Here is a 25,504-nt window from a genome sequence, read left to right on the forward strand (position 1 = left end):
AGCAGGGAGCACATTGGCTTGTTGCATCACAGCTTGGTTCAGGAGCTTGAATACCCAGGAATGAAGGAGATTACAGAAAGTGGTGAAGACTGCCTGGTCCATCATGGGTACTGACCTCCTCACCGTCAAAGGGATCTATAAAAGCAGTCAGCATCATCAAGGACCTACACACTCTGGCCACGCTCTCATTTCACTCCTGCCATCAGGAAGAATATACAGGAACCTGAAATCTGTGACATCCAGGTTCAAGAACAGCTTCTTCCCACAACCATCAGGTTGTTGAACACTACAAACACAAACTAAACTAGGAACTACAAACTGCCTTGGGTGCACTAAGGACTTTGGGCTTTTTTGCACTAATATTGGGGTTTTTACTTTATTGAATTTATTTTGTTAATTATATGTTCTGAATGAGTATTGTGTTTACAGGCCTGTTATTCTGCTGTAAGCAAGAACTTTGGTATTCTGTTTTTGGTACATGTGACAGTTAAATACTCTAGAATCTTCACAATTACCCATATATTCCAAGGTTATAAAACAATTGATAAACGTATAGTGGATGTATGTCAAAAGGTACAAAGGCAGATCTGAAACTACAAGGGGGCCTTGGTCAGTGAAACGACATCTGAACCACATTACTCTGTTCATTCACATCAAAGAGGATAGTTTATTGGAGTGGTTTGCAAGATTAGCATTAAGATTTACAAAGCAAATCAGTGAGAAATCACTGTTGCTCTAGATGCATAAGGATAGCAATTTGAAATGTTTAAGCTTCTGAAGGACCTCATGAGTTGAAAGTGTAGATGAGTAGAAGTTGTTTACTAACCACAAGGAGGGCATTTGATCCATCGTATATCTCCATCAGCGCCCTGCAGGGCAATCCCATCAATCCCATTATCCATTCCCATATTTTCTTGCAACCCTGTAACTTACTCGAACTCGTCTTTGATTTCTTTCACTCTTACAAACACTGAGGGCACTAAGGGATACAGTAGCCAATTAACAAACCAGCATGCCTTTGGGATGTGGACAGAAACACGGCACATGTGAGAAATCCACATGGACACAGGGAGAACCTGCATTCACTGCTGCATTCACTGCTGCATCATTTTGCTGCCCATAACTAAAATGTATTCATTTATTTTGGGGATCTTGGTATTGCTGGCATTGCTAATTGCCCTTGAGGGGGTGGTAACGAGCTGCCTTTTCGAACTGCTGCAGTCCTTTTGGTGACAATATTCCCACAGTGCAGATACGGTGGGAGTTCCAGAATTTATATCCAACAAAGATGAAGGGCTGGTGATATACTTCCAAATTAGGATGTTGTCTGGCTTGGAGTGAAACCTCCAGGTGGTTGTGTTCACATGTGGCCCTGTACTTCTTGTAGGTGTTGCTGTTGGCAGAGTCAGGTGGGTCATTGCCAACCTTTTTGCAGATTGTACACTGTGAAGCTTCTTTGTGCTGGAGGAAAAGGGTATGAATTTTTAGGGTAGATGGGATTCCAATCATATGAATAGCTTTGGCCTCCATGGTGTCGAGGTCATTGAGAGTTACTGGAATTACCCTCAGAAGGGCACTTAGTGAATACTTCATCACACCCCTGACCTGTGTCTTGTAGACTGTGGAGAGACTGTGTAGTCTGCCTTTGGGCCAGCATTACCCAGCTTCTGACCTGCTCCGACAGCCATGATATTTAGATAGCTGTTACAGAGTTCAGTTCAAAGGATTCATGCATTCGTCAGACCATTTCAAATCATTTATTGTTAATAATCCTTTTTGGACCACAAAAAGGTTAAGTAAAATAAACTCTTTACAAAAAAACCCCACCATTATTACCAATAAAGTCCAGCAAAAATAAATGCTATGATGATAAATATTAACAGAGATTGTTTAATGTTCAGTAGTTATTAAATAAATACTTTTGAAAATTACATGACATACACATTTATATTACAATAAATAGCAATTGCATATCACAAATATTAATTTTATCGTTGAATTTCTTTGCTACATATCAGCATATTTTCTGGTGTCATCTTCCTATAGAGGAATATTCTCTCCAGTGGCAGCTGCTTAAAACTTCTACTGTCCATTGCTTCATTCAGGTTCCACATGGCAGTTATATGTGAATGATTAATTGCAAAGCTATTTTTGCCAATCTAATATATTATTTAAACATTCATTTATAGCTAAATTAATTAGGTGTTAACACATTGCAAAAGGCTTATTTGCCATTAAAATACACAAAATAATCTGAATTTTTATTTTTATTTCATTTTGCCAATGATCACTTTCAAAAGAGCTATATAATTTAGAAAACATCAAACAATAAATGTAGAGTGCAGAGCTGTTAGTTTCAAGATAAATATTTACAGTAGGTTAACCGTTATCTATTGCAGAAACAGGAGCAAAGTCTATCATGTTGTGGAACAGTCGTTTGCCTGCTTGCCATTCCGGAATGCTCAATCGCTGAGAAGTGAATGTTTTTCCAGTCCAATATCATAAATACAGGCGCTTTGCAATTGTGAGCCATGCAAGAGACATATCAACTAACAGCATTTGTTCCCAAGCTAATCTCTTAATGCCACAAATCTTAACTGCAAACAATTAAAAAAAAATATTAGACCTTTACACATGTTTGCTTATAACTACACTTACCCAAGAAGCCTTCTTGGCTGAGAAACTCTTGGCTGTACTAACGGTACAAAGTTTGCTGGAAGCAAATCACGTATCATTTTGTAAGTTTGGTTTCAGGGGAGTTAAATTTAACTTTTTACCATAAGGAGAACTATTGCTTTGAGGTATGAGCAGTTAGCTCTCATGTTTCCTTTCCAATCCCTATATTTTTTCGTGTTGCTTTATACAATTTTATCTGTAAACTTGGCAGATCATATATAACTTCTGTATCAAATATGTGCTGAAATCTTTCCACAAAGGCATTTTCCTTTTCGAGCCTAAACTTCATTGCCCATAAAATAACAGTATCATCCTGACATAAATGATCAAAAGTCATTAAAAGTTCATTCAGGTATGGGTGACTGTATACAACATCAGCTGCCAATATATAATTATAATGACAAGTACCTCTGGGGAAAGTTTTGTCCAAATCTATTCCCCATTGAAGTTCTCTGACTTGCGGCAGATATTTGCTCCTCATTTTTGTATTTTGAGATATATTATATTGCAAGTTGTTCAGTAAATGTGGTAGATCTGTTGCTGTTACTTTGGAGCCTGCAAAAGTTAGGACATTTCACAAGTAAGCAAATGGTAAATCAACAATAAAATTAAAAGATCAATTAAGCACAATTTATTATGTTCGTTATTTATGCAGGTAAGTTATGTTGTAATGTTCTACTTGTGCTACTCGAGAGTGTTTAAACTAGGGAGGCAGGGGCTAGGAACCAGAGTAGACGGTTAGAAATTGGAAGGAGCGATGGGATGGTAGAGGTCAGGGCCAGTGAGTGTCAGGTAGGGAGAGGTAAAGGAATATGGTGACGCTGATGGGCTAAAGTGTGGTTCTTTCAATGCAAAGACTATCGTGGGAAAGCAGATGAACTTAGAGCCTGGATCAATGCTTGGGACTATGTTGTGGTAATTTTAACTGTCCCCACATTTAGACTCAGCACCATGGGTGCCAGAGCCTTCAGCTGCTCTGCCCCACGTCTCTGGAACACTCTCCCACCTCCCATCCGTCACCTGGACACTATCGATCAATTCAAATCACAACTCAAAACACACCTGTTTAGATTAACATACCCGACATAACTTCCACCATGTTCACCCTGATTTTAATTACTTAAAATGTTTTGTGTATTTTTTGTTTTTTTTGTTTTTAATCAACTTGATTTTAATATTGATAAATGTATTGTGATTTTATGTCCTGTAAGGTGTCCTTGGGTGTCCAGAAAGGCGCCAGCAAATAAAATGTATTATTATTTATTATTATTAATTGTGGAACTGATCAAAGTTGACTGGGATAGCAGACTCAAGAATAAGACGGTACATGAGCAGTGGTGTACGTTTAAGGGTCTACTGTATAACCTTCAAGAAAAATTTATTCCTATGAAGAAAAAAAGGGGTAAGGGTAAGAACAGTCAGCCATGGCTCAGTAAAACTATAAAGGATAGTATTCGGCTGAAGGCAAGGGCATATAAGGTAGCCAGAGATAGTGGGAGGGTAGAGGATTGGGAAGCATTTAAAGGTCAGCAAAAAATAACTAAGAGATTAATTAAGACGGGGAAAATAGACTATGAAAGGAATTTAGCGAATAACATAAAAACTAATAGTAAGAGTTTTTATAGCTATATAAAAAGAAAAAGGGTGGCTAAGGTGAACGTTGGTCCATTGGAGGGTGAGACTGGAGAGTTGTTGGTGGGGAACATGGAAATGGCAAAGGCATTAAACGAGTATTTTGTATCAGTCTTCACCATAGAAGACACAAAAAATATTCCAACGCTGGATAAACAGGGGGCGGTAGGAATGGAGGAGCTAAATACTATTAAGATCACCAAGGAGGTGGTATTAGGGAAATTAATGAGACTGAAGGAGGATAAATCCCCTGGGCCTGATGGATTACATCCAAGGGTCTTGAGGGAGATAGCGGTGGGGATTGTGGATGCATTGGTGATAATTTTCCAAAACTCCCTGGAGGCAGGAACGGTCCCAGTGGATTGGAAAATGGCCAATGTAACACCTATATTTAAAAAAGGAAGTAAACAGAAGGCGGGTAACTATAGACCGGTTAGTCTAACATCGGTGGTGGGTAAAATGTTAGAGACAATTATTAAAGAAACACTAACGGGGCACTTGGATAAACATGACTTCATCGGACAGAACCAGCATGGTTTTGTGAAGGGGAAGTCCTGTTTAACGAATCTGCTCGAATTCTTTGAGGAAGTAACAACCCGGGTGGATAAAGGGGAACCGGTGGATGTGGTATACTTGGACTTCCAAAAGGCTTTTGACAAGGTGCCACATAAGAGACTATTGCTAAAAATAAAAAATTATGGGATTGGGGGTAATATATTAGCATGGGTAGAGGATTGGCTAACAAATAGGAAGCAGAGAGTGGGGATAAATGGTTCATACTCGGGATGGCAACCGGTAACTAGCGGGGTTCCGCAAGGGTCGGTGCTGGGACCCCAGTTGTTCACAATTTATATAAATGATTTGGAGGAGGGAACCAAGTGTAATATATCAAAATTTGCGGACGATACAAAAATGGGAGGAAAAGTAGGGGATGAGGAGGATAGGAAGAGTCTGCAAAAGGATATAGATAAGCTAGGTGAGTGGGCAACAACTTGGCAGATGAAATTTAATACTAATAAATGTGAAGTCATTCACTTTGGGAAAAAAAATGATAGGGCAAGTTATTTTCTAAATGAGGAGGAGCTGCGTTGTAATGCAACGCAAAGGGATCTAGGGGTATTAGTACATGAATCACTAAAAGTTAGTATGCAGGTGCAGCAAGCAATCAGGAAGGCCAATGGAGTTTTGGCCTTTATTGCTAGGGGGATTGAGTATAAAAACACGGAGGTCTTGCTGCAGCTGTACACAGTATTAGTGAGACCACATTTGGAATACTGTGTACAGTTCTGGGGTCCATACTTGAGAAAGGATGTACTAGCCCTGGAGGCAGTGCAGCGAAGGTTTACAAGATTAATTCCTGCAATGAGGGGATTGACATATGAGGAAAGGTTGGGTAGGCTGGAACTCTACTCTTTGGAGTTTAGAAGAATGAGGGGCGATCTCATTGAAACATATAAGATCGTGAGGGGCCTTGATCGGGTGGATGCACCGAGGATGTTCCCAATGATCGGGGAAACTAGAACTAGGGGACATAGTTGCAGAATAAGGGGGGGCTCTTTTAAAACTGAGATGAGGAAGAACTTCTTCACCCAGAGGGTGGTTAATTTATGGAATTCACTGCCCCAGGGAGCAGTGGAAGCAGAAACGTTAAATATATTTAAGACTAAAATAGATGGTTTTTTAGCTGCCAAGGGGATAAGGGGCTACGGGGAGAGGGCAGGGATATGGACCTAGGTATGGTTAGTATAGTAAGACCTGAGTGATCTCCTGGACAAGTGTCGATCGCCTGGATTGGGGTCGGAGAGGAATTTCCCGGATTTTTTCCCCGAATTGGACCTGGGTTTTTATCCGGTTTTTTGCCTCCCCCAGGAGATCACGAGGTTCTTGGGGTGGAGAGGGGTGATAGCGGTATAAAGGGGAGGGTAGTGTCTTGTGTTCTGTGTCTTGTGTCTACTGTTTGTGGGTAAGTGTGTCTGTTTAGTGTTCAGCCATGAGCGAATGGCGGTGCGGGCTCGACGGACCTGGTGGTCTACTCTCGCACCTACTTTCTATGTTTCTATGTTTCTATGTAACTGTGGTTGCAGGAGAGACACGACTGGCAACTCAATGTTCCGGGGTTTCAACGTTCCAGATGTAATCGTGAGGGAGGTAAAAGAGTTGGACGAGTAATCAGAGAAATGGTCACGGAGGCACTGAGAGCAGACATACTGACGGGTTTGTCCACCAAGGCGGTACGGGTGGAGCTTGGAAATAAGAAAGATGCCGGCACTCTAATGGGATTGTACTACAAGCTCCCCAATAGCAAGTGGGGGATAGAGGAACAGACAGATGGAGAGACAGATTACTGTAAGTTGCCAAAGCAACAAGGTTGTCCTAGTGGGTGATTTTTAACTTTCCCAATATTAACTGAGACTTGCTCAGTCCCAAAGGCTTAGACAGGGCTTAGAATCTGTGAGGTGTATCCAAGAAGGTTTTCTTAAAACATCAGCTGCAGAAGTGTGTGGATAGTCCAACCCCAGAAGGGAACATACTGGACCTTGGGTAGGGAATGAGCGTGGCCAGGTGACTGGTGTTTCAGTGGAAGATCATTTTGGGGATAGTAATCCTAATTCTACGTTTTAATGTAGAAACAAAGAACTGCAAATGCTGGTTTATACCAAAGATAGTTTAGTTTAGAGATGCAGCACAGAAACAGGCCCTTCGGCCCACTGGGTCCACGCCGACCAGCAATCCCCGCATATTAACACTATCCTACACACACTAGGGACAATATTTACATTTACAAAGCCAAATTACCTTCGTGTCCGTACGTCTTTGGATTGTGGGAGGAATCCAAAGATCTCGGAGAAAACCCACATAGATAACAAGAAGAATGCACAAACTCTGTACAGACAGCACCCATAGTCGGGATCGAACCCGGGTCTCCGAAGCTACAAACACTGTAGCTACCGCTGCTCCAGTGTGCCGCCCACATAGACACAAAGTGCTGCAGTAACCCAGCAGGTCAGGCTGCATCTTTGAAGAACAAAGATGGGTAACGTTTTGGGTGGGGACTGAAGAAGGGTCCTGACCCAAAACGTCATCCATCTTTTTTTTCCAGAGATATGGTCTGACCTGCTGAGTTACTCCAGCACTGTGTCTATCTTCTATAAGATTCAAGATTGTTTTGAATTGGGAGAAGGCCGGACCTTGCATGAAGATGCTAAAATATAGAAAGATAAACTACAATGTTATTAGGCAGGAGTTCGGAAGGGTTCACTGGGAGCAATTGTTATTGGGTAAGACCACATCTGACATGTGGGAGTTGTTTAAAGGCCAGTTGATCGATACTCAGATACGGTATGAACTTTGCATGACCAAAGAGGGGAACCAACATCCTGGCGGGCAGGTTTGCTAATGCTACACGGGAGGGTTTAAACTAGATTGGCAGCAGGGTGGGGTCTCATACAGGACAGGGGCTGGTGAGAGATTAGGAGTTAGTATGGAGGGTGGTGTGGGAAAGGTTGGTGGACAAAATAGGCATGTGAAAGGTGGAGAGAGAGGAAGGAGGGTTGGTTTAAACTGCACGTATTTTAATGCAAGGGGCCTGACGGGTAAGGCAGCTGAGCTCAGGGCATGGATAGGTACGAGTGACTGGGACGTTGTAGCCATGACTGAAACTTGGTCAAGGGAGGGGCAGGACTGGCAGCTCAATGTTCCGGGGTACAGGAGCTTCAGGAGAAAGAGGGGTGAGGAAAAAAGAGAAGGGGGGGGGGGTTGCATTGTTGATTAAGGAGGATGTCACGGCAGTGGTCAGAGGTGACATTAAGGACGGTTCCTCTAGTGAGGCTTTATGGGTGGAGCTGAGGACCAAGAAAAGGGATGATCACCGTTGGGGGTGAACTACAGACCCTCAAATAGTCAACGGGAATTTGAAGAACAAATATGCCAGGAAATTGCAGACAGCTGCAGATCAAATAAGGTTGTTGTAGTAGGGGATTTTAACTTTCCCAATATTGACTGGGAAAATCATAGTGTGAAGGGTTTAGATGGGTTGCAATTCCTCATAAGTGTTCAGGAGAGTTTTCTCAAGCAGTATGTGGAGGCCCCCACAGGTGAGGGGGCAACGCTGGATCCAGTATTGGGAAATTGGGAAGGGTAAGTTAATGAAGAGTTTGTGGAGGAGCCTTTTGGGACCAGTGACCACAGTTCGATTAGGTTTAAGGTATTTATGGATAGGGCCGGAGAGGGTCCATGTGTTAAAATGCTCAACTGGGGTAAGGCTAACTTTGAGGGTATGAGAGAAGGTCTCGCTCAAGTTGGCTGGAACAGGTTATTTGAGGGGAAAGGAACATCGGCCAAGTGGGATGTTTTTAGAATGTGCTGACAAAAGCTCAGGATGTGTACGTCCCTGTTAGAGTGAGGGCAAAGCAGGCAATCGTAAGGAAGCTTGGCTGACAAGGAAAATTGAGGTATTGGTCAAAAACACGAAAGATGCATGGGACAGGTATAGGCAGCTTGGATCAAGTGCATCCCTGGAGTAGTTTAGGGAACTGAGTAAACTGAAAAAGGAAATCAGAATGGCAAAAAGGGGCCAGGAGATAGCTCTGCCGGGTGGCATTAAGGACAATCCCAAAAGATTTTATAAATACATAAGGGGGAAAAGAGTAACTAGAGATAGAGTGAGACCTCTCAGGAATAAAAGCGGTCAACTCTGTGTGGAGCTACAGGAGATGGGCAAGGTCATCAATGAGTATTTCTCCTCTGTATTTACCGAGGAGAAAGACAGTAGGACGGAGGATCTTGGGGCAGTCAATGGAAGTGCCTTGAGTGTAATCAGTGTTACCGTCAAAGACGTACTGAAGGTACTATTGTGTATGAAGGTAGACAAATCTCCAGGGCCTGATCAGATATATCCGAGGACATTGCAGGAAACTGGAGAGGAAATTATGAGAGCCCTGTTTGAAATTTATGAGTCGTCCTTAAATAGATGATTACATGAACCAATTTGTTTATTTTGTTTGTTTGTTTGGTTGTTTGTTTTTTTGCACAAAGTCCACGAGCATTGCCACTTTTCATTTCACTGCACATCTCGTATGTGTATGTGATGAATAAACTTGACTTGGCTTGATGAGAAGTGCCAGAAGACTGGAGGGTGGCAAATGTTGTGCCTCTTTTCAAGAAGGGCTGTAGGGAAAATGCTGGGAATATAGGCTGGTGAGCTTAACATCTGTAGTTGGAAAGTTACTGGAGAGTATTCTGAGGGATAGGTTATACAGGCATTTGGATGGGCAAGGGCCGATTAGGGATAGTTAGCATGGTTTTGTCGTGGGAGGTCGTGTTACACAAATCTGAGATTTTTTTGAAGACTTGACCAAAAAGGTCGATGAGGGCAGAGCTGTAGATGTTGTGTACATGGATTTCAGTAAGGCTTTCGACAAGGTTCCGCATGGTAGGCTGCTCTGGAAGATTAGATCGCATGGGATCCAAGGAGAGATAGCTGAATGGATAGCAAATTGGCATCGTGGAAGGAAGCAGAGGGTGATAGTGGAAGGTTGCTTCTCGGGCTAGAGGCCTGTGACTAGTGGTGTGCCTCAGGGTTCAGTGCTGGGCCCGTTATTGTTTGTCATCTACATCAATGATTTGGATGAGAACAACAGGGCAAGATTAGCAAGTTTGCTGATGATACAAAAGTGGCTGGTTTTGGAGATAGTGAAAATGGTTGTGAAAGATTGCAGCAGAATCTTGATCAATTGGCCAGGTGGGCGGAGGAATGGTTGATGGAATTCAGAGAAATTGTGAGGTGTTGCATTTTGGGACCTCTAACAAGGGCATGACCTACACAGTGAATGATAGGCCTCTGGGGAATGTTATAGAGTAGAGGGATCTAGGAGAGCATGTGCATGTTTCCTTGAAGGCCGAGTCACAGGTGGTCAAAAAGGCTTTTGGCACATTGGCCTTTATCAGTCAGAGTATTGAGTATAAAAGTTGGGAGGTCATATTGCAGTTTTATAAGACGTTGGTGAGACCGCATTAAGAATATTGTGTTCAGTTCTGGGCACCATGTTATAGAAAATATATTACCAAGCTTGAAAGGGTTCAGAGAAGATTTACGAGGATGTTGCAGGAACTAGAGTCTGAGCTATAGGGAGAGGTTGAGGAGGCTGGGTCTCTATTCCTTGGAGAGCAGGAGGATGAGGAGTGATCCTAAATGGTGTATAAAATCATGAGGAATAAATCAGGTAGATGCACAGAATCTCTTGCCCAGAGTAGGGGAATTGAGGACCAGAGGACAAAGGTTCAAGTTGAAAGGGAAAAGATTTAATTGGAATCTGAGGGGTAACTTTTTCACACCAAGGGTGGTAGTGTATGGTGGTGGTGGAACAAGCTGCCAGAGGGGGTAGTTGAGGCTGGGACTATCCCAACATTTAAGAAACAGTTAGACAGGTACATGGATAGGACAGGTTTGGAGGGATATGGACCAAGCACAGGCAGGTGGGATTAGTGTAGCTGGGACAAGTTGGGCTGAAGGGCCTGTTTCCACACTGAATAACTCTATGACTCCATGAAAGAGATTTCAAATTTGGCCAAAAAGAAAAAGGATGCATGTTCAAGGTTTAAGAGGTTGGAATCAGATAGAACCTTTGAGGAATATAAAGAAAGGAGGCAAGAACTCATGCAGGCGATTGGAATTATCAAAAGGAGCCACAATATGGCTTTGGTGAGAGATAAATAAAATCCCAAAGCTTTTTATACCTATATTAAAAATAAGAGTGCAACCAGGGAGAAGAGAAGGTAGGATCACTCAAGGATAAAGGACGGAATTTGTGCTTGGAGTTTGGATGTAGGTGAGGTATTAAACTCTAAGGAGAAGGATAGGGAAGACAGTGAGATCAGTGTGGAGAATACTAATATGCAAAGGAAGTTTGAAATTAAGAAGTAGTAGTATTGGGATTCTTGAAGAATATTAAGGTGGATAAATCCCCAGGACCTGATGGGAGGAGTCCAGGTTTATAGAGCGAGGCAAGAGCGGAGATTGTGGGAGCCTTGAAGAAGGTCTTTGGATCCTCTCTAGCTGCAGGCCCTCCCCCTTCCCAGTTCTCCCACCAGTCTTACTGTCACCGACTACATTTCTATTTTTGTCCCGCCCACTCCCCTGACATCAGTCTGAAGAAGGGTCTCGACCCGAAACGTCACCCAATCTTTCTCTCCAGAGATGCTGCCTGTCCCGTTGAGTTACTTCAGCATTTTGTGTTTACCTTCGATTTAAACCAGCATCTGCAGTTCTTTCTTACACATCTTATAGATAAAAATGATGATGGGCATAGTTAGGATCGATAGTCAGATTATTTTTCCCAAAATGGAGAAATCAAATACTAGAGGGCTTAGATCAGTGGTTCTTAACCTTTTTGGCACCAGTACGCGCATATGCAAACAAAATACTGTATGTGGTATGTACCTTTGTTAGGTTCCTAAACATGGGCTCAACAGTTTGATATATTATTTGTGTCCCCTTAATGACCCCCGGCAAAGCCCCAAACGACCCCCATAGGGGGTCACAACCCCCAGGTTAAGAACCACTTGCTTAGATTTAAGTGAGAGGTGCTAAGTTTAAAGGTGATTTGTTGGCACAGAGGGTGGTGAGTGCCTAGAATGTGCTATCGGGGGTGGTTGTTGAAGTAGATGCATTAGTGGCATTTAAAATACTTTTGGATAGGCATATGGATATGCAGGGAGTGGAGGGAAATGGGTTATGTGCAGGTATATAAGTGACGGTCTTGGCATCATGTTCAGCACAGACATTGTGGGCCAAAGGGCCTGCTCTTGTGCTGTACTGCTCTATGTTCTAACATGATAGTTGGATTCTTAACAAATCGTGTGTTATTGAAAATCATGTTGTTACGGCAATTCTGTCAATAAGGGAACGGGGTTTGGGGCTTGAGAGTTTCAGACTTTCAATAACCAAGTTATTTTTCCCACAGTATTTAAAAAAAATAAATGTCTTCTCAATAACAGTAAATTTAATTTTATTGCTGCAAGCTAAAATATCAAAGGCTGCATGTTACGTTGTTTAATGTAGTATCATTGCACTAGTGTCAATAGAAGCAGACAGCAATTGTCTGCCCACAGTAATCATACACCACTATATGTGTATAGTGGCCACCCGTGGTTAAAGTAGCGGCTGTGTTCTAAGTGGTGTATGATGACTGAGGGGAGATTATATTTAAAGAGGTCTTATTTCCACTACACTGTTTAGATCCAAGACAGATCATTTTCTGCTTGGCAGTTTCCCAAGTAACTTTCAAGTGGTTCTCTAGTTCCTTATTAGAATCACATTTTTCACCAATTCAATCCACGCAACGCAAATAATATCCCCTAATTGATCACTCGTGTAGTATCCAATTCATGTTATAGAAACACATATTATAGCATAGATACCTGTATGATGCAGAGGCACTTGGCTGGGTTTGAAATTCACCCTGTTCGCTGCATTTGTACATTTTGAATTGGATTATTTTACCCATCATCAAATTCAGCAAGACCCTTAATCACCTCTACCTTCATGGAAATGGTAGATATTCTCTTTATACTATAGGCTTCAATTTTAACAAACAAAAGCTATGAAACAATGCATGTGATTTCCTGCTGTGTACTAATGCCACTGAATCTATCCATTAAGGGCCTGTCCCACTTACGTGTCCTTGGCACGCAAATTACGCGACCTCGTGCATGCGTTGAGCCGCGATGGTCCTGTGAAGGTCGGGCGCGATTACATGCGTACGCACAGCCGTCTGGAGCGCGTGACGTCATTTGAAGATGGACACAAAGCTGGAGTAACTCAGTGGGACCGGCAGCATCTCTGGAGAGAAGCAATGGGTGACGTTTCGTGTTGAGACTCTTCTTCAGTCTGAAAAGAAGGGTATTGACCCAAAACGTCACCCATTGCTTCTCTCCAGAGATGCTGCCGGTCCCGCTGAGTTACTCCTGCATTTTGTGTCTATCGTCATTTTTCTTGGCCCCGCTCAGGGAGTAGAAGTGGGGGCGAATCCTGACCACAACGGCCGTGAGCCCTAGGCCGAGTTCGGCGATCGTTTGCCTGCTTCTGCTGCTGTTGAAGGTGAGACGTTGCGTCGCGCCAGGGTCTTGGGCCTGTCCCACTTTGGCCGTCAGTTCCGCGACAGGCCGTTGGCGCGCGAAGATTTCGTTCACTACAAATATTTCGGAGCCCATACCCGGAGCCTATGTCGCGCACAACTACATACCCCTCCGCGCATCTAAGTGGGACCGGCCCCACGCGGGCATACGATGCCCATACGCCTCAACGCGACCATGAGGTCGCGTAATTTGTGTGCCAAGGACACGTAAGTGGGACAGGCCCTTAGTTGCATATTTGTTAATTCCCCCCACAGGGTTCTGTATTCCCAACTAAATACAACCAAGCTGGACTTATACCACACAGTTGTTACAGAAATCTAGAGTTTGCCAGAAAAGTAGTTCTATTAGTTTGCATTAATTCTGTGACCCCTATTCACAGAACATTTTTGTTTGAGGTGCTTTTTGACGTTCTTTATAAGCTTCAGAAATTTCCTGCAGAAAATTATTTTCTCATTTGCATTAGTAACAATCTGAACATGGAACCCTTGAAAACTACCTTTTATTTGTATCATTCATCTCTCACGTCATTTGTATTCCTTTGTCTCTCATTCCATGAAACCCCAGTTTAATTCCACAAACTTTAACTTGCAGCCCACTCTCTACATTATACACTACTTCACGGTCACAGGAAATCTTTCACCATCGTGGTTCTCCCAAATGTCACCAGAATCTATGTATTCAAAATCCCCTTCACTGAGAACAGCATCTCTGCAATAACTCATTAAACAACATTAGCAACATATCCCACAGTCTCCACCAGCGAGGAGGGCAATAGCAACAATACCATGGGAACACCATCTCCAATCCTTTCTTCAAATTTCACACAATTCTGATTCTGAATTTGACTCTGATTCCTTCATTAATAATGGGGAACAATATTGGTCCACAATAAGCCAACTGTCCCGTTATAGCCAGGACATCCCGATAATTGGGCTAAATTGGTTTGTCCCATACGGGACCGCCCTTGTCCTGTATTTCACTGCTACTACTCGGGTCGAGGGGACTGTTGGGTTGGAGAGCCGCGTCCGGCCCCGCCTCACTCGTCCCGACATAATGCAGCCCATGGAGTGCAGCAGTAGCGCCTCGCCCGTGGCCCCGTCGATTGGCAGCCTGGCCAGCTGTCCGACCTTCGGACCTTCGCTTACCGCCGACACCACCGCCCCTGCTTCTCATGGTCGATCATCGGTTCATGAGTTGGATGGGGTGCCGGACTTTGTGCGTGACGTTGCGCGCCCCCGGCACCTGGGCCAAAACTCCTCAGCTGGCCTGCCGGTTGGGCTTTGTATGCAGTCCATCACCCGGGCCAACTCACCATTCACCCAGCCACGACCGAGTCGGTCAACCAATTGCCGTCGGGAATTTGTCCCTTATTTTGACCGTTTGTCCCTTATTTGGGAGTGAGAAAGCTGGCAATCCTAGTTCTCATCCAAACAGTATGCATACAAAGACCCTGCCTGAAATTTGTGGGGGGGGATTGCATTACTTCCAGGGAGCCAGTGATTGTTATCTCAGGCATATTAGAAATGGGCATTTAATCCAATTCTCTAACTTCACTCATCTCGTGAGAGAATGGTAAAATAGATTATGTTAAGCTTGCTCTTTTATTTTGCCCAAATGTTCCGACCTAACGTATAAAATTATTACCCTGTGCAATAATTTTAGATTCCATTCCCAAAATGATTCTCCATTTTAATAATTTTATTTTTAAAATAGAAATGGACTTTACTTACCGAGTACAGAAGCAACAATTGACACCAGTCCTGTTCCTGATCCTATTTCAATTACATTTTTATCAATGATCTCCTTTGGGCTGTGTTCCAGATAATAGCACAACACCATGGCCTGTGTGATTCAGCAAACAAAGTAAGTTAACTTATTTGGCTCTGTTTTATAACTTTTTCTAAGATTCCTAATTATATTAATGTTACCAAAGGTCCAGAAATTGGTGAAAAAATGGTTATTCTGAAATGTATTTTGCAGACTGTAGATAGAAGCTTAAAATGGACTAAAGTACCAGGCAGAAATTATCACATGGAAGATAGACACAAAATGCTGGAGTAACCCATCGGGACTGGCGGCATCTCTGGAGAGAAGGAACGGGTGACGTTTTGGGTCGAGGATATTTGGGTCACATATCTCGCATGAATATCAGCAAACAATTTAAAGCCGTATTGGTTTTAGAACTGATAAATATGCTTACTGAAGGCCACACATATGCACCATAGCAGTCGATGGTCTCTGTGATTTTGATTTCACATCCAGCAAAATGAAAGATCTCCCACGATGTGCTTTTGAAAACATTTGGCACAAATCGTCTTCTCATGATTTCTGATGATATATCTTCATCTTCAAGCTTTGCTGAAGAAAATTAAAACATTTAAAACTTGGTAATAGATTAAAAGGGTCTCTGGATTTGTAGCAATTTATCCACCTATCACACAAACAGACATTAGGGGTTTTAAACAATTGCGAAAAAATCTGATACAATTTTAAAAAACACTTTCAAATTTATGATAATTTATGTTGTATAACTTTGCATATCTTTCAATAGTCATTGAATTATACAGCACATAAACAGGCCCTTCCACCAAACTCGTCCAAGTTGCCTACCTGAGGTAGTCTCATACTGTATGTCTGCATTTGCCGCATATCTCTCTAAACCATTAACATTAACATATCTGTTCAAATGTCTTGTAAACGTAATTGTACCAGATTCTACCACTTTCTCTGGCAGCTCGATCCACATACCCACCATACTCCATATGGAAAGGTTTTCCCACAGGTCCCCTTTAAGTTGTTCTGACCTCACCTTGAACCTATACCCTGCAAAAGGACTGTGACAATTCACCTACCCATGGCGCTCATGATTTTACATGCTTCTATAAGGTCATCCCCCACCTCCTATGCTCCAGAGAAAAAGTCCCACCCTATACAACCTCTCTTTAGAACTCAAGCCCTCCCATCGCAGTTACATTCTTGTGAATTCTTTCTGCACCCTTTCTAGCTTAATGGCATCCCTACAATTGCTCGGCAACCAAAACTGCACACGATACTCCAAGTGTGGTCTCACCAACATCTTGAACCATTGTAACATGACATCCCAACTCTTGTACTCAATGTCTGACTGATGAAGGCAAGTATACCAAATGCCTTCTTCACCACCCTATCTACCTGAGTCGCAACTTGCAGGGAACTATGTACTTGTGCCCCAGGTCTGTGCTACAACACCCTCCAAGGCCCTGCCATTGACTGTGTAATTCTTGCCGTGGGTTAATTTACCAAAATGCAATACCGAGCATTTGTCCAAATTAAATTCCATCTGGCATTCCTTGGCCCACTCTTCCAATTGATCTAGATCCTGTTGTAATCTTAGAAAGCCTTCTTCACTGTCCATCACGCCATCAATTTTGGTGTCATCTGTAAACCTAACCAGCTAAATCCAAATTATTATTATAGATTACAAATAACTGTGAACCCAGCATCATTCCTTAAGACACGCCATTGGTCAAACGCCACCAATCTGAAAACAACTCACCCCTCCATTGAGAGAAACAAAATACTGGAGTAACTCAGCAGGTCAGGCAGCATCCCTGGAGATCATGGATAAGTGACATTTCAGATCAGGACCCTTCTTCATAGAAATTTCCCAACACAAAACATTCTCCTTCCCCAACCATGGTCTGACTCCTATCGCCAATAAAATGATATCTAAGATCTTTCAGCTATTAAATGCTTATTATTTGTAACACCGGCCTGCTTTGCTTTCAACATCAAGCCAAACAATATAGAACATAAAAGAATAGCATACAGAACTGAAGCAGTAGGTAACATTTAAATATCAATGGACAACCTATTAGTGATAAAAGGCAAACATTCAACCATCCATGATGGTCATTAGTGAAACACTCCAAATGTTAGACCATTATGCTTGAATGAATGACCCATTCCATTTATAACTCGGACTATTCTGTAATAGTACGTTCAATTAAAATATTGTCATTGGTTAACATACAGTAAGTACTGGAAACCTTAAATTACTACTTTTCACTTTAAGACCCACATTCATACCTTCTTTGTCTGTATTGTTCATGGCCAGAATTTCTAAATCTATGTATATATTAAAAAAAGAGAAAATTTGAACACCTAGTTAAAATTGTCATATACTATCAAATACATACAGTATAAATACAACATAAATTTTCAACGTTTAATTTTTTTTAAGACATAAGCCCATTGTCCAAGCAAAAACAATTCCAGAAATTGAGAATTCCCATTTATTGTTGATTTGCCTGACCCTCCCAAAGACAGGCTCTCATACTTCATCGAAAGCAATAACTCGCTATCAAGCTCACTATAGAAGATTAAATTCAGTACTTTAGTAACGTGATATCTGTTAAACACTTCTCACTAACAAGGCATGCCATGATCTGTCAGCCCGAAGCAAAACCTGGCCTGCCAATTGACATCTCATCTCATCTCCCTACCCAGAGGATGCTAATTCCCTTTGTTATTTTTTGAATCGGGCATACAAGTCGTAAGTGAAACCACATTTGGAGTATTGTTGACGCTTCTAGACACCCAGCTTTGAGAATGATATCATTTCTATTACATTGGTGGCAAGAACAAGGCAGATTATTATCTGAATGGTTATGGTCAGTCTTAAGAAGGGTCTCGACCCGAAACGTCACCCATTCCTTCTCTACAGAGATGCTGCCTATCCCGCGGAGTTACTCCAGCATTTTGTGTCTATTAACTGAATGGTGTCAAATTAGGAAAAGGGGAGGTGCAACGAGACCTGGGTGTCCTTGTACATCAGTCACTGAAAGTAAGCATGCAGATACAGCAGGCAGTGAAGAAAGCAAATGACATGTTGTTCTTCATAATGAGAGGAGTTGAATATAGGAGCAAGGAGGTCCTACTGCAGTTGTACAGGGCCTTGGTGAGACCACACCTGGAGTATTGTGTGCAGTTTTGGTCTCCTAATTTGAGGAAGGACATTCTTGCTATTGAGAGAGTGCAGCGTAGGTTCACCAGGTTAATTCCCGGGACTGCCATATGATGAAAGAATGGATTGACTGGGTTTGTATTCACTGGAATTTAGAAGGATGAGAGGGTATCTTAAAGAAACATAAAATTCTTAAGGGATTGGACAGGATAGGTGCAAGAAAAATGTTCCCGATGTTGGGGGAGTCCAGAACCAGGGATCAGTTTTAGAATAAGGGGTAGGCCATTTAGGACTGAGATGAGGAAAAACTTTTTCACCCAAAGAGTTGTGAATCTGAGTGGGCAGATGCATGGCAGATGCAGTTTAATGGGGATAAATGTGAGGTTATCCACTTTGGTAGCAAAAACATAAAGGCAGATTATTATCTAAATGGTGTCAAGTTGGGAAAAGGGGAAGTACAACGGGTCCTTGTTCATCAGTCAATGAAAGTAAGCATGCAGGTACAGCAGGCAGTGAAATAAAGCGAATGGCATGTTGGCCTTCATAACAAGAGGAGTTAAGTATAGAAGCAAAGAGGTCCTTCTGCAGTTGTACAGGGCCCTAGTGAGACCACACCTGGAGTACTGTGTGCAGTTTTGGTCTCCAAATTTGAGGAAGGACATTCTTGTTATTGAGGGAGTGCAGCGTAGGTTCACAATGTTAATTCCCAGGATGGCAGGACTGTCATATGCTGAGAGAATGGAGCGGCTGGGCTTGTATACTCTGGAATTTAGAAGGATGAGAGGGAATCTTATTGAAACCAGGCACGTGCCGTCAGGGTAGGCAAGGTAGGCACTGCCTACCCTGATTTAAATTATGAAATGGCAATTATTAAATATAAATAGTAAAGGCATGGGAGAATTATGCCTATCTAAGAGATCGATCTCTTAGGTAGGCATAATTCTCCGTGCCTTTCATCAGCAGCACTTGTAACACGGGAAGGTCTGTGCAGCCCACGTGCCGTCAGCGCTGCTGGAAGCCGTCAATTTCAAGTGGAGCTGAAGGCAGCTGAAATTCTGCCTTTGCTGAATTTCTTGGCGGGTTTTTCAAATATGGATTGCCATTATTTCAAGAGTATCTTAGGAAACAGAGTGAAGAATGGAGTTCATGTACCAATAACGTGGTAAGTACATTTCTTGGTGCTTTATGTTTTTAAATACTGTATTTCCCGAGGTGGGTGGCGAGAGCTCTTTTCACAGTGTTTGGGGAGTCTGGCCCGGGGTAAAGTTGCGGGGAGGGCAGGAGCGTTGTGAAGGAGGGGATCGGGCCAGTAACCCACTTGCGACGCTCCGGGCACGGAGCCACTGCATTGTGGCCGGGGAGTGAATTAGCTTGGGTGGCTGCCAGTGGCCGCCAGGACCGGACAGCCCCTTCTGCCGGTCCCCGCTCACCTCTGGCAGTGCTCTCCGTCTGAAAACCTCTCTCCTGCCGCTCGCCGGCTTCGCTCATATCAGCCGCTTCCCGCAAATCCTTAAATTCCAACAGCGCACTCAAGGGACCAATTGAAGTTACTCGGCTGTCGGAATTTAAGGATTTGTGCGAAGCGGCTGATATGAGTGAAGGGGTTTCTGGTCCCCGGCGGCCACTCGCAGCCACCCGAGCTAATTCATTCCCCAGCCACAATGCGGTGGCACCGTGCCCGGAGCGTCGTAAGTGGGTTACATATGAGCGAAGCCGGCTAGCGGCAGGTGAGAGGTGTTCAGACGGAGAGCACTGCCAGAGGTGAGCAGGCCGGCAGAAGTCGTTGAAGTGGCAGCCGGTTCTGCTATCGGGTCCCGGTGGCCGCTCGCAGTCACCCGAGCTGCTTCCTTCCGTGGAAGTGGCGGCCATTCTGCTGTCCGTGCCTGGAGCGCTGCGGCAGCGGTGAGTGAGTCTGACATGATCTCCGATCCCCTCCTTCTCAACACTCCTGCCCTCCCCGCATGTTTAACCCCTGGCACAGACTCTCCACATACTGTGAAAGGAACTCTCCCTCCAATTAGACCCTTGAATTAGTTTTGTCATTCAATATGATGACAACTGATTCAACGTCCCAGTGTGCTCCAGTTTTTCCCACCATCTCTCCACCTGCCTTCATCCTCTGTCCTCCACCCATTCAGTAATTAAAAGATGAAGGAGATTTAGAAGCCTTGGGAAAATTTAATTGTTACTTATTTATATTTTTTACGGAGAGAACAATCTGCGCATGTGCGGTTTAAGATTTTTTTTAAAAGCCGGCTGACTGCCTACCTTGAGTAATTACTCACGGCACGTGCCTGATTGAAACATATAAGATTATTAAGGATTTGGACATGCTAGAGGCAGGAAACATGTTCCCGATGTTGGGGGAGTCCAGAACCAGGGGCTACAATTTAAGAATAAGGGATAAGCCATTTAGAACGGAGATGAGGAAACACTTTTTCACACAGAGAGTTGTGAGTCTGAGAAAATTCTCTGCCTCGGAGGGTGGTGGAGGCCGGTTCTCTGGATACTTTCAAGAGAGAGCTAGATAGGGCTCTTAAAGATAGCAGATCCAGGGGATATGGGGAGAAGGCAGGAACGGGGTACTGATTGTGGATGATCAGCCATGATCACATTCAATGGCGGCGCTGTCTCGAAGTGCCGAATGGCCTACTCCTGCACCTATTGTCTACAAAATTAAATAAATAAAAAATCTGAGGAATTCTCTGCCATTGAAGGCAGTGGACGGCAATTCACTGTATGTATTCAAGAGAGAATTGTATATAGCTCTTAGGGCTAATGGAATCAAGGGGTATGAGAAAAAAGCAGGAACGGGGTACTGATTCTCGATGATCAGCCATGATCATATTGAATGGCGGTGCTGGCTCGAAGGGCTGAATGGCCTACTCCTGCACCTATTTTCTATGTTTCTATTAAGCTGGAAAGGGTGCAGAAAAGATGCACAAGGATGTTATTGGGATGGGAAGGCTTAAACTATGAGGAGACATTGTATAGGGTGGGACTTTACTCTTGGAATGTAGATGCCTAAGGGGTGGCCTTAGAGATATGTTAAATTACAAAGTGCAAAAATGAAGTAAGACTAGAGGGCATAGGTTTAAGGTGAAAGGAGAAATGGGGCCTGAGATGTAACCTTTTCACAAAATGAATGTTGTTAATTATGTGGTCTGTAATGAGCTGCTCGAGGAAGCAGTACAGGCGGGTACAATTACAACGTTTAAAAGACACTAGACCAAGTGCAGACCCGTTGGGTCTGCTCCCCCAACGTAGCCGTTCCCTACCCGTAGCCCCCACGGGAGACGTGGTCCTCCAACACAAGCGGCTCAGGAATCAGCAGTGCGGCTGTTTCAAAATGGCGTCTTTGAGGCGAGATGCGGGCGCCAGCAGCCGTTATGGTCGCTGGCGAGCAGGAGGCGACAAAATGAGTGAGTGGGGGGGGGAGAAGGATTTGATTAAAAATGTGTACATAAAGACGACGAAATTTAATGAGGAGTGGATACTTGGAATGAAAAGTGAAATCTCTACAGAAATGGAAAAAAACTCGGCATTTCTGGGTCGGGTGTTGGCGTAGCAACGAATCAAAGGCTGGCAGCCACAAGTCAAAAACACACACAGCCGCACAGCCAGACACACACAGAGTTTTAAATATATATAGATAGATAGATAGATTTAGGCTGGTTGAGCTAGTTCCCTTCAGGGGATAAGAAGAGAGGGACAAGTATAGGCAAATGGGACTAGCTCAGGTAGACAACTTGGTCAACATGTACAGGTAGGGCTGAAGGCCTTTTATCCATGTGCTGAGGATCGGTTTGCCAGACACGGGTGGCCTGAACCCCACAATCTTAGAGAAGACACAAAGAGACTCATCAGCACCCTGTGTACCTGGTCTTCTTCTTATCGAGTCCACACACAAGATTAGAAGTTGTTCAACACACACTTCTCAGCATCTGTATACAATGCTGTCTGCCTTGTCTCTTCTTGTGCTACTTGTGCGTGGTGGTGGAAAGGTTGGTGGAAACAGGGGCGCGACGTGAACGCTCTTTCATTGAACCTGGTGAAGAATGAGCAAGAGAACGACACCAAAGGTGTGTCACCCCCAAACCTAACCCTCTTTTTGATTATTGTAAGCAAGTGAGGAAGGAAGCGTCATTTATGGCAAAGCAGAAGCAAGAAGTTAAAGAATGGTTGGATTCCAGTTCTGGTCTTAGAGGTGGGTGAATCCCGGACAGCTAGTTCATGGTAAAACCTGGCCTCCTATATTATGTTATGCAGTGGAGAGGGGGGGGGGGGGGGGGGGGGGGGGGGGGGGTCAGTTGAATTATTGGTAGTATCACACTCCAAAATAAACAGTGTAATGGAACTGCATCTGGGAGCCCAGAAGATGGAACAGTTAATGGGCCAATTCCACTGGCCATCCCTCAATACTGAGGTCTGGAACTTTTGCTGCTGATGCCCAGACTGCAGCAGATGGCACCCAACCCTCCACCTCGTAGTACCCCTGCCCACCATCGAAGTGCCCTTCGAGCGTATTGGAATAGACTAAATTGGGCAGTATCCCAAGTTTGCCTGGGGTCATCAATATATTTATCCTTGACTATGTGACCAGATACCTGGAGGCTGTCTCCCTGCGGAAGGCCATAAGTAAAGCCTTTGTTTAGGAGATGGTTCTCCTATTTTCCAGAGTCGGCCTCCCAAAGGACCTGCTCACTGACCAGGACATCTTCTTTGGCCCCCGGGTGTCATGTGTGAGCTCCTCCGTGTTCACCAGCTACATCCCTTAGTTTACCATCGACAGACAGACGGCCTAATGGAGCCATTCACCAAACACTGAAGCAATGCTCCATAAGGACTGAGGATGGGTATGTTCTCTTTGCTGTTAGGGAGGTTCCCGAGTCTTACACCAGATTTCCCTCGTTTGAGATTCTATGTGGCCACAGTCCGGGAGACTCCTTGACATTGCACAAGAGGCATAGGAGATATAAGCGCCTACACCACTCGCTGATTGAGAATGTACAACAAATGAGGAGAACATACTGGCAAAATAAGCCCAACGCAAGAAAACACATGGAGGAAGCCCAGTGAAACCAACAGAGGAGCTACAACCCACCAGTCCAGCCCAGTGACCAAGTCTTGATGCTGATCCCAACTGCCAAGTGTAAGTTTCTGGCTACCTGACAGGTCCCTTGCGCAATCACAAAGCAGGTTGGGCCAGTGAACCAAAATATACAGTAGTGCGGGAGGAGGAAAAGAGAGCAGGTCTATCATGTTAAAAAAAAGTAATTAAAAACAAATTGTACAGAACCCCCTCCCTTGTCACAACATGGGCTGAGACATCTGAAGATGTCCAGGCCAGAGAAACCCATCATCACTGGAGACCAGCTCTATCCCCACCAGCGGAAACAGGCAGTTGAACTCGTGGATCAGTTTAAGGATGCTTTCTCGGTGGCTCCCTGGTGGACCTCTGTCATAATCCATGAGATATACACCAGCCCTGGAGTAGTTGTGTATCAGTGGCCCTAGAGTCACAGTGGTGTGTGGTCGCACCATTGAGGAGGAGATTGAGCAGATTAGGTTATTTGGCACAATAGAGGAATCGCACAGCCCAGGTCCAGCCCAATCGCAGTGGTCCCCAAGCCTGATGGCACATTCAGGTTCTGCAAATGATAACCAACGCCTCACCAATGTCTCATCCACTCAGGACAGCTAGCCCATGCCCTGAGTGGATGAGCTCAGAGAGATTGGGTAAGTCATGGTATATTTCCAAATTAGACTTAACAAAAGCATTTTGGCAAGTCCCTCTGTCCCCCTCTGGTAAACAGAAAACAGTTTTTGTCAATTCCCTACACCTTATGGCAGGACACGGTCCTTCCCTTTGGCCTCCATGGTGCCCCCACCACCTTTCAGCACATGATGGACATTATCCCCCCCGCCGTTACACTGCCACCTACCCGGATTACATAGTCATCCATTGGGAGGAACACCTGCTCTGCCTCGGGTGTGCTACAGGCTTTAGGGCAGGCTGGGCTCACAATCAACCCCAAAGTGTAACATCGGACAATCAGGGGCCAGAACCTGGGAAATCACATCGGCTGGGGCCTACTTGAGCCTCAGGAAAAGAAATCCGTCACTGTGTTGGCAGCCCAAGTTCAAATAATAATTTCACTCAAGAACCCGAAACCTCCCGAATGAGCCACCCGCCTCCAATTTCTGCCCTACCTGTGACAGAGTCCACAGAATGAGTATTGAACTTATCACCTCACACCTCGCTGATACAAGTCACTGAAGGACTGTCTGACAACTACACAGAAAGAAGCAACTGCTCCTCTGAGCGTTTATTAGCAAGCTTTAATCATTTTCCTGTTAGCATTTTAAAATATTGAAATCGCATGTATGAATTTTGCCTTTTTCATATAAGCATCTTACTCATGATTAAATGTTCGATAGTTAATTTTCCTGCGCAGTTCAACGTACAACTCTTACCCTATTTATAGCACTCAGCCGCACATTGCACGCTAACCCAATACTTTTGTTGTTCTACACATGCTACTAACATACCTAAACCACAAGCTCTTTTCCTGCAGCACAGATGTCCTCCTCGTGTCTTCCTCACATAACTTAAAAATATCTGAAGCTTCAGAGTTTGATTAAAAAGCACAATATTTGCTGGCAACTTCAGCGGAGCAGAAAACAAATTGCAGCAGCTGTAAGTTGACAATGTCATTCAATCCAATGTTATGAAGTGCCTACACTAAATATGGCAGTGGAAGCTCTTAGAAATGATCAGGTTTCCCCTGCAATAACTACACGATTAAACAAAATTTGAAATCAATTCACTGGATTAATCAGTCAGACTTTCTGTTGCAATTAAATGTCAAAGCTTATTCTTTTAAATGCTAAAATGGCAATTTTCCATTGTAATATAGTGCAAGGTTATTGAAATAGCTTGTGTGATTTGGGTAATCAGTAATAAAAATAAATCATGATGCATGAGGTAATATAAATTACACAGGACAATTTTACTTTGGTGTACATTTGGTGACCTTACATAAATCTTTGAAAGTGGCAGGACAGTAAAAGTCTGATTAAGATGTGTATAATATCACAGACTCTTTTTAAGGG

General features: G+C 43.7%; 2 protein-coding genes across 2 annotated transcripts in view; both read right to left on the bottom strand.

Annotated features, from left to right (window-relative positions):
- The window catches only part of LOC116974155 (protein-lysine methyltransferase METTL21C-like), a 28,726-nt gene extending 25,975 nt beyond the window's left edge, over nucleotides 1-2,751 (bottom strand). Inside the window, exon 1 of the mRNA XM_033022333.1 lies at nucleotides 2,659-2,751. Within this exon, the coding sequence (XP_032878224.1) occupies nucleotides 2,659-2,735 (77 nt within the window). The 5' untranslated portion in view covers nucleotides 2,736-2,751. The remainder of the gene's footprint in view (nucleotides 1-2,658) is intronic.
- Nucleotides 1,744-25,054, bottom strand: LOC116974156. Its single transcript, XM_033022335.1, has 5 exons — nucleotides 24,941-25,054; nucleotides 17,512-17,550; nucleotides 15,644-15,801; nucleotides 15,174-15,285; nucleotides 1,744-3,231 (listed from the first exon to the last, which is right to left on the bottom strand). The coding sequence occupies exons 2-5, from the start codon at nucleotides 17,531-17,533 to the stop codon at nucleotides 2,819-2,821; spliced, it is 705 nt and encodes a 234-aa protein (XP_032878226.1). The 5' UTR covers nucleotides 17,534-17,550; nucleotides 24,941-25,054; the 3' UTR covers nucleotides 1,744-2,818.
- Between the last annotated feature and the right edge of the window lie 450 nt (nucleotides 25,055-25,504).

This window comes from Amblyraja radiata, chromosome 6 (genome assembly GCF_010909765.2).
Source record: "Amblyraja radiata isolate CabotCenter1 chromosome 6, sAmbRad1.1.pri, whole genome shotgun sequence".
NCBI classification, from domain to species: domain Eukaryota; kingdom Metazoa; phylum Chordata; class Chondrichthyes; order Rajiformes; family Rajidae; genus Amblyraja; species Amblyraja radiata.

Coding starts and splice junctions, on each gene's coding strand:
- LOC116974156 (XM_033022335.1), bottom strand. CDS start 17,533: ATGAACAATACAGACAAAGAAG. Junction 15,802..17,511: donor GAACAATACAGACAAAGAAG/GTATGAATGTGG, acceptor AATTTTCTTCAG/CAAAGCTTGAAGATGAAGAT. Junction 3,232..15,173: donor AATTGTTGCTTCTGTACTCG/GTAAGTAAAGTC, acceptor TAACTTTTGCAG/GCTCCAAAGTAACAGCAACA.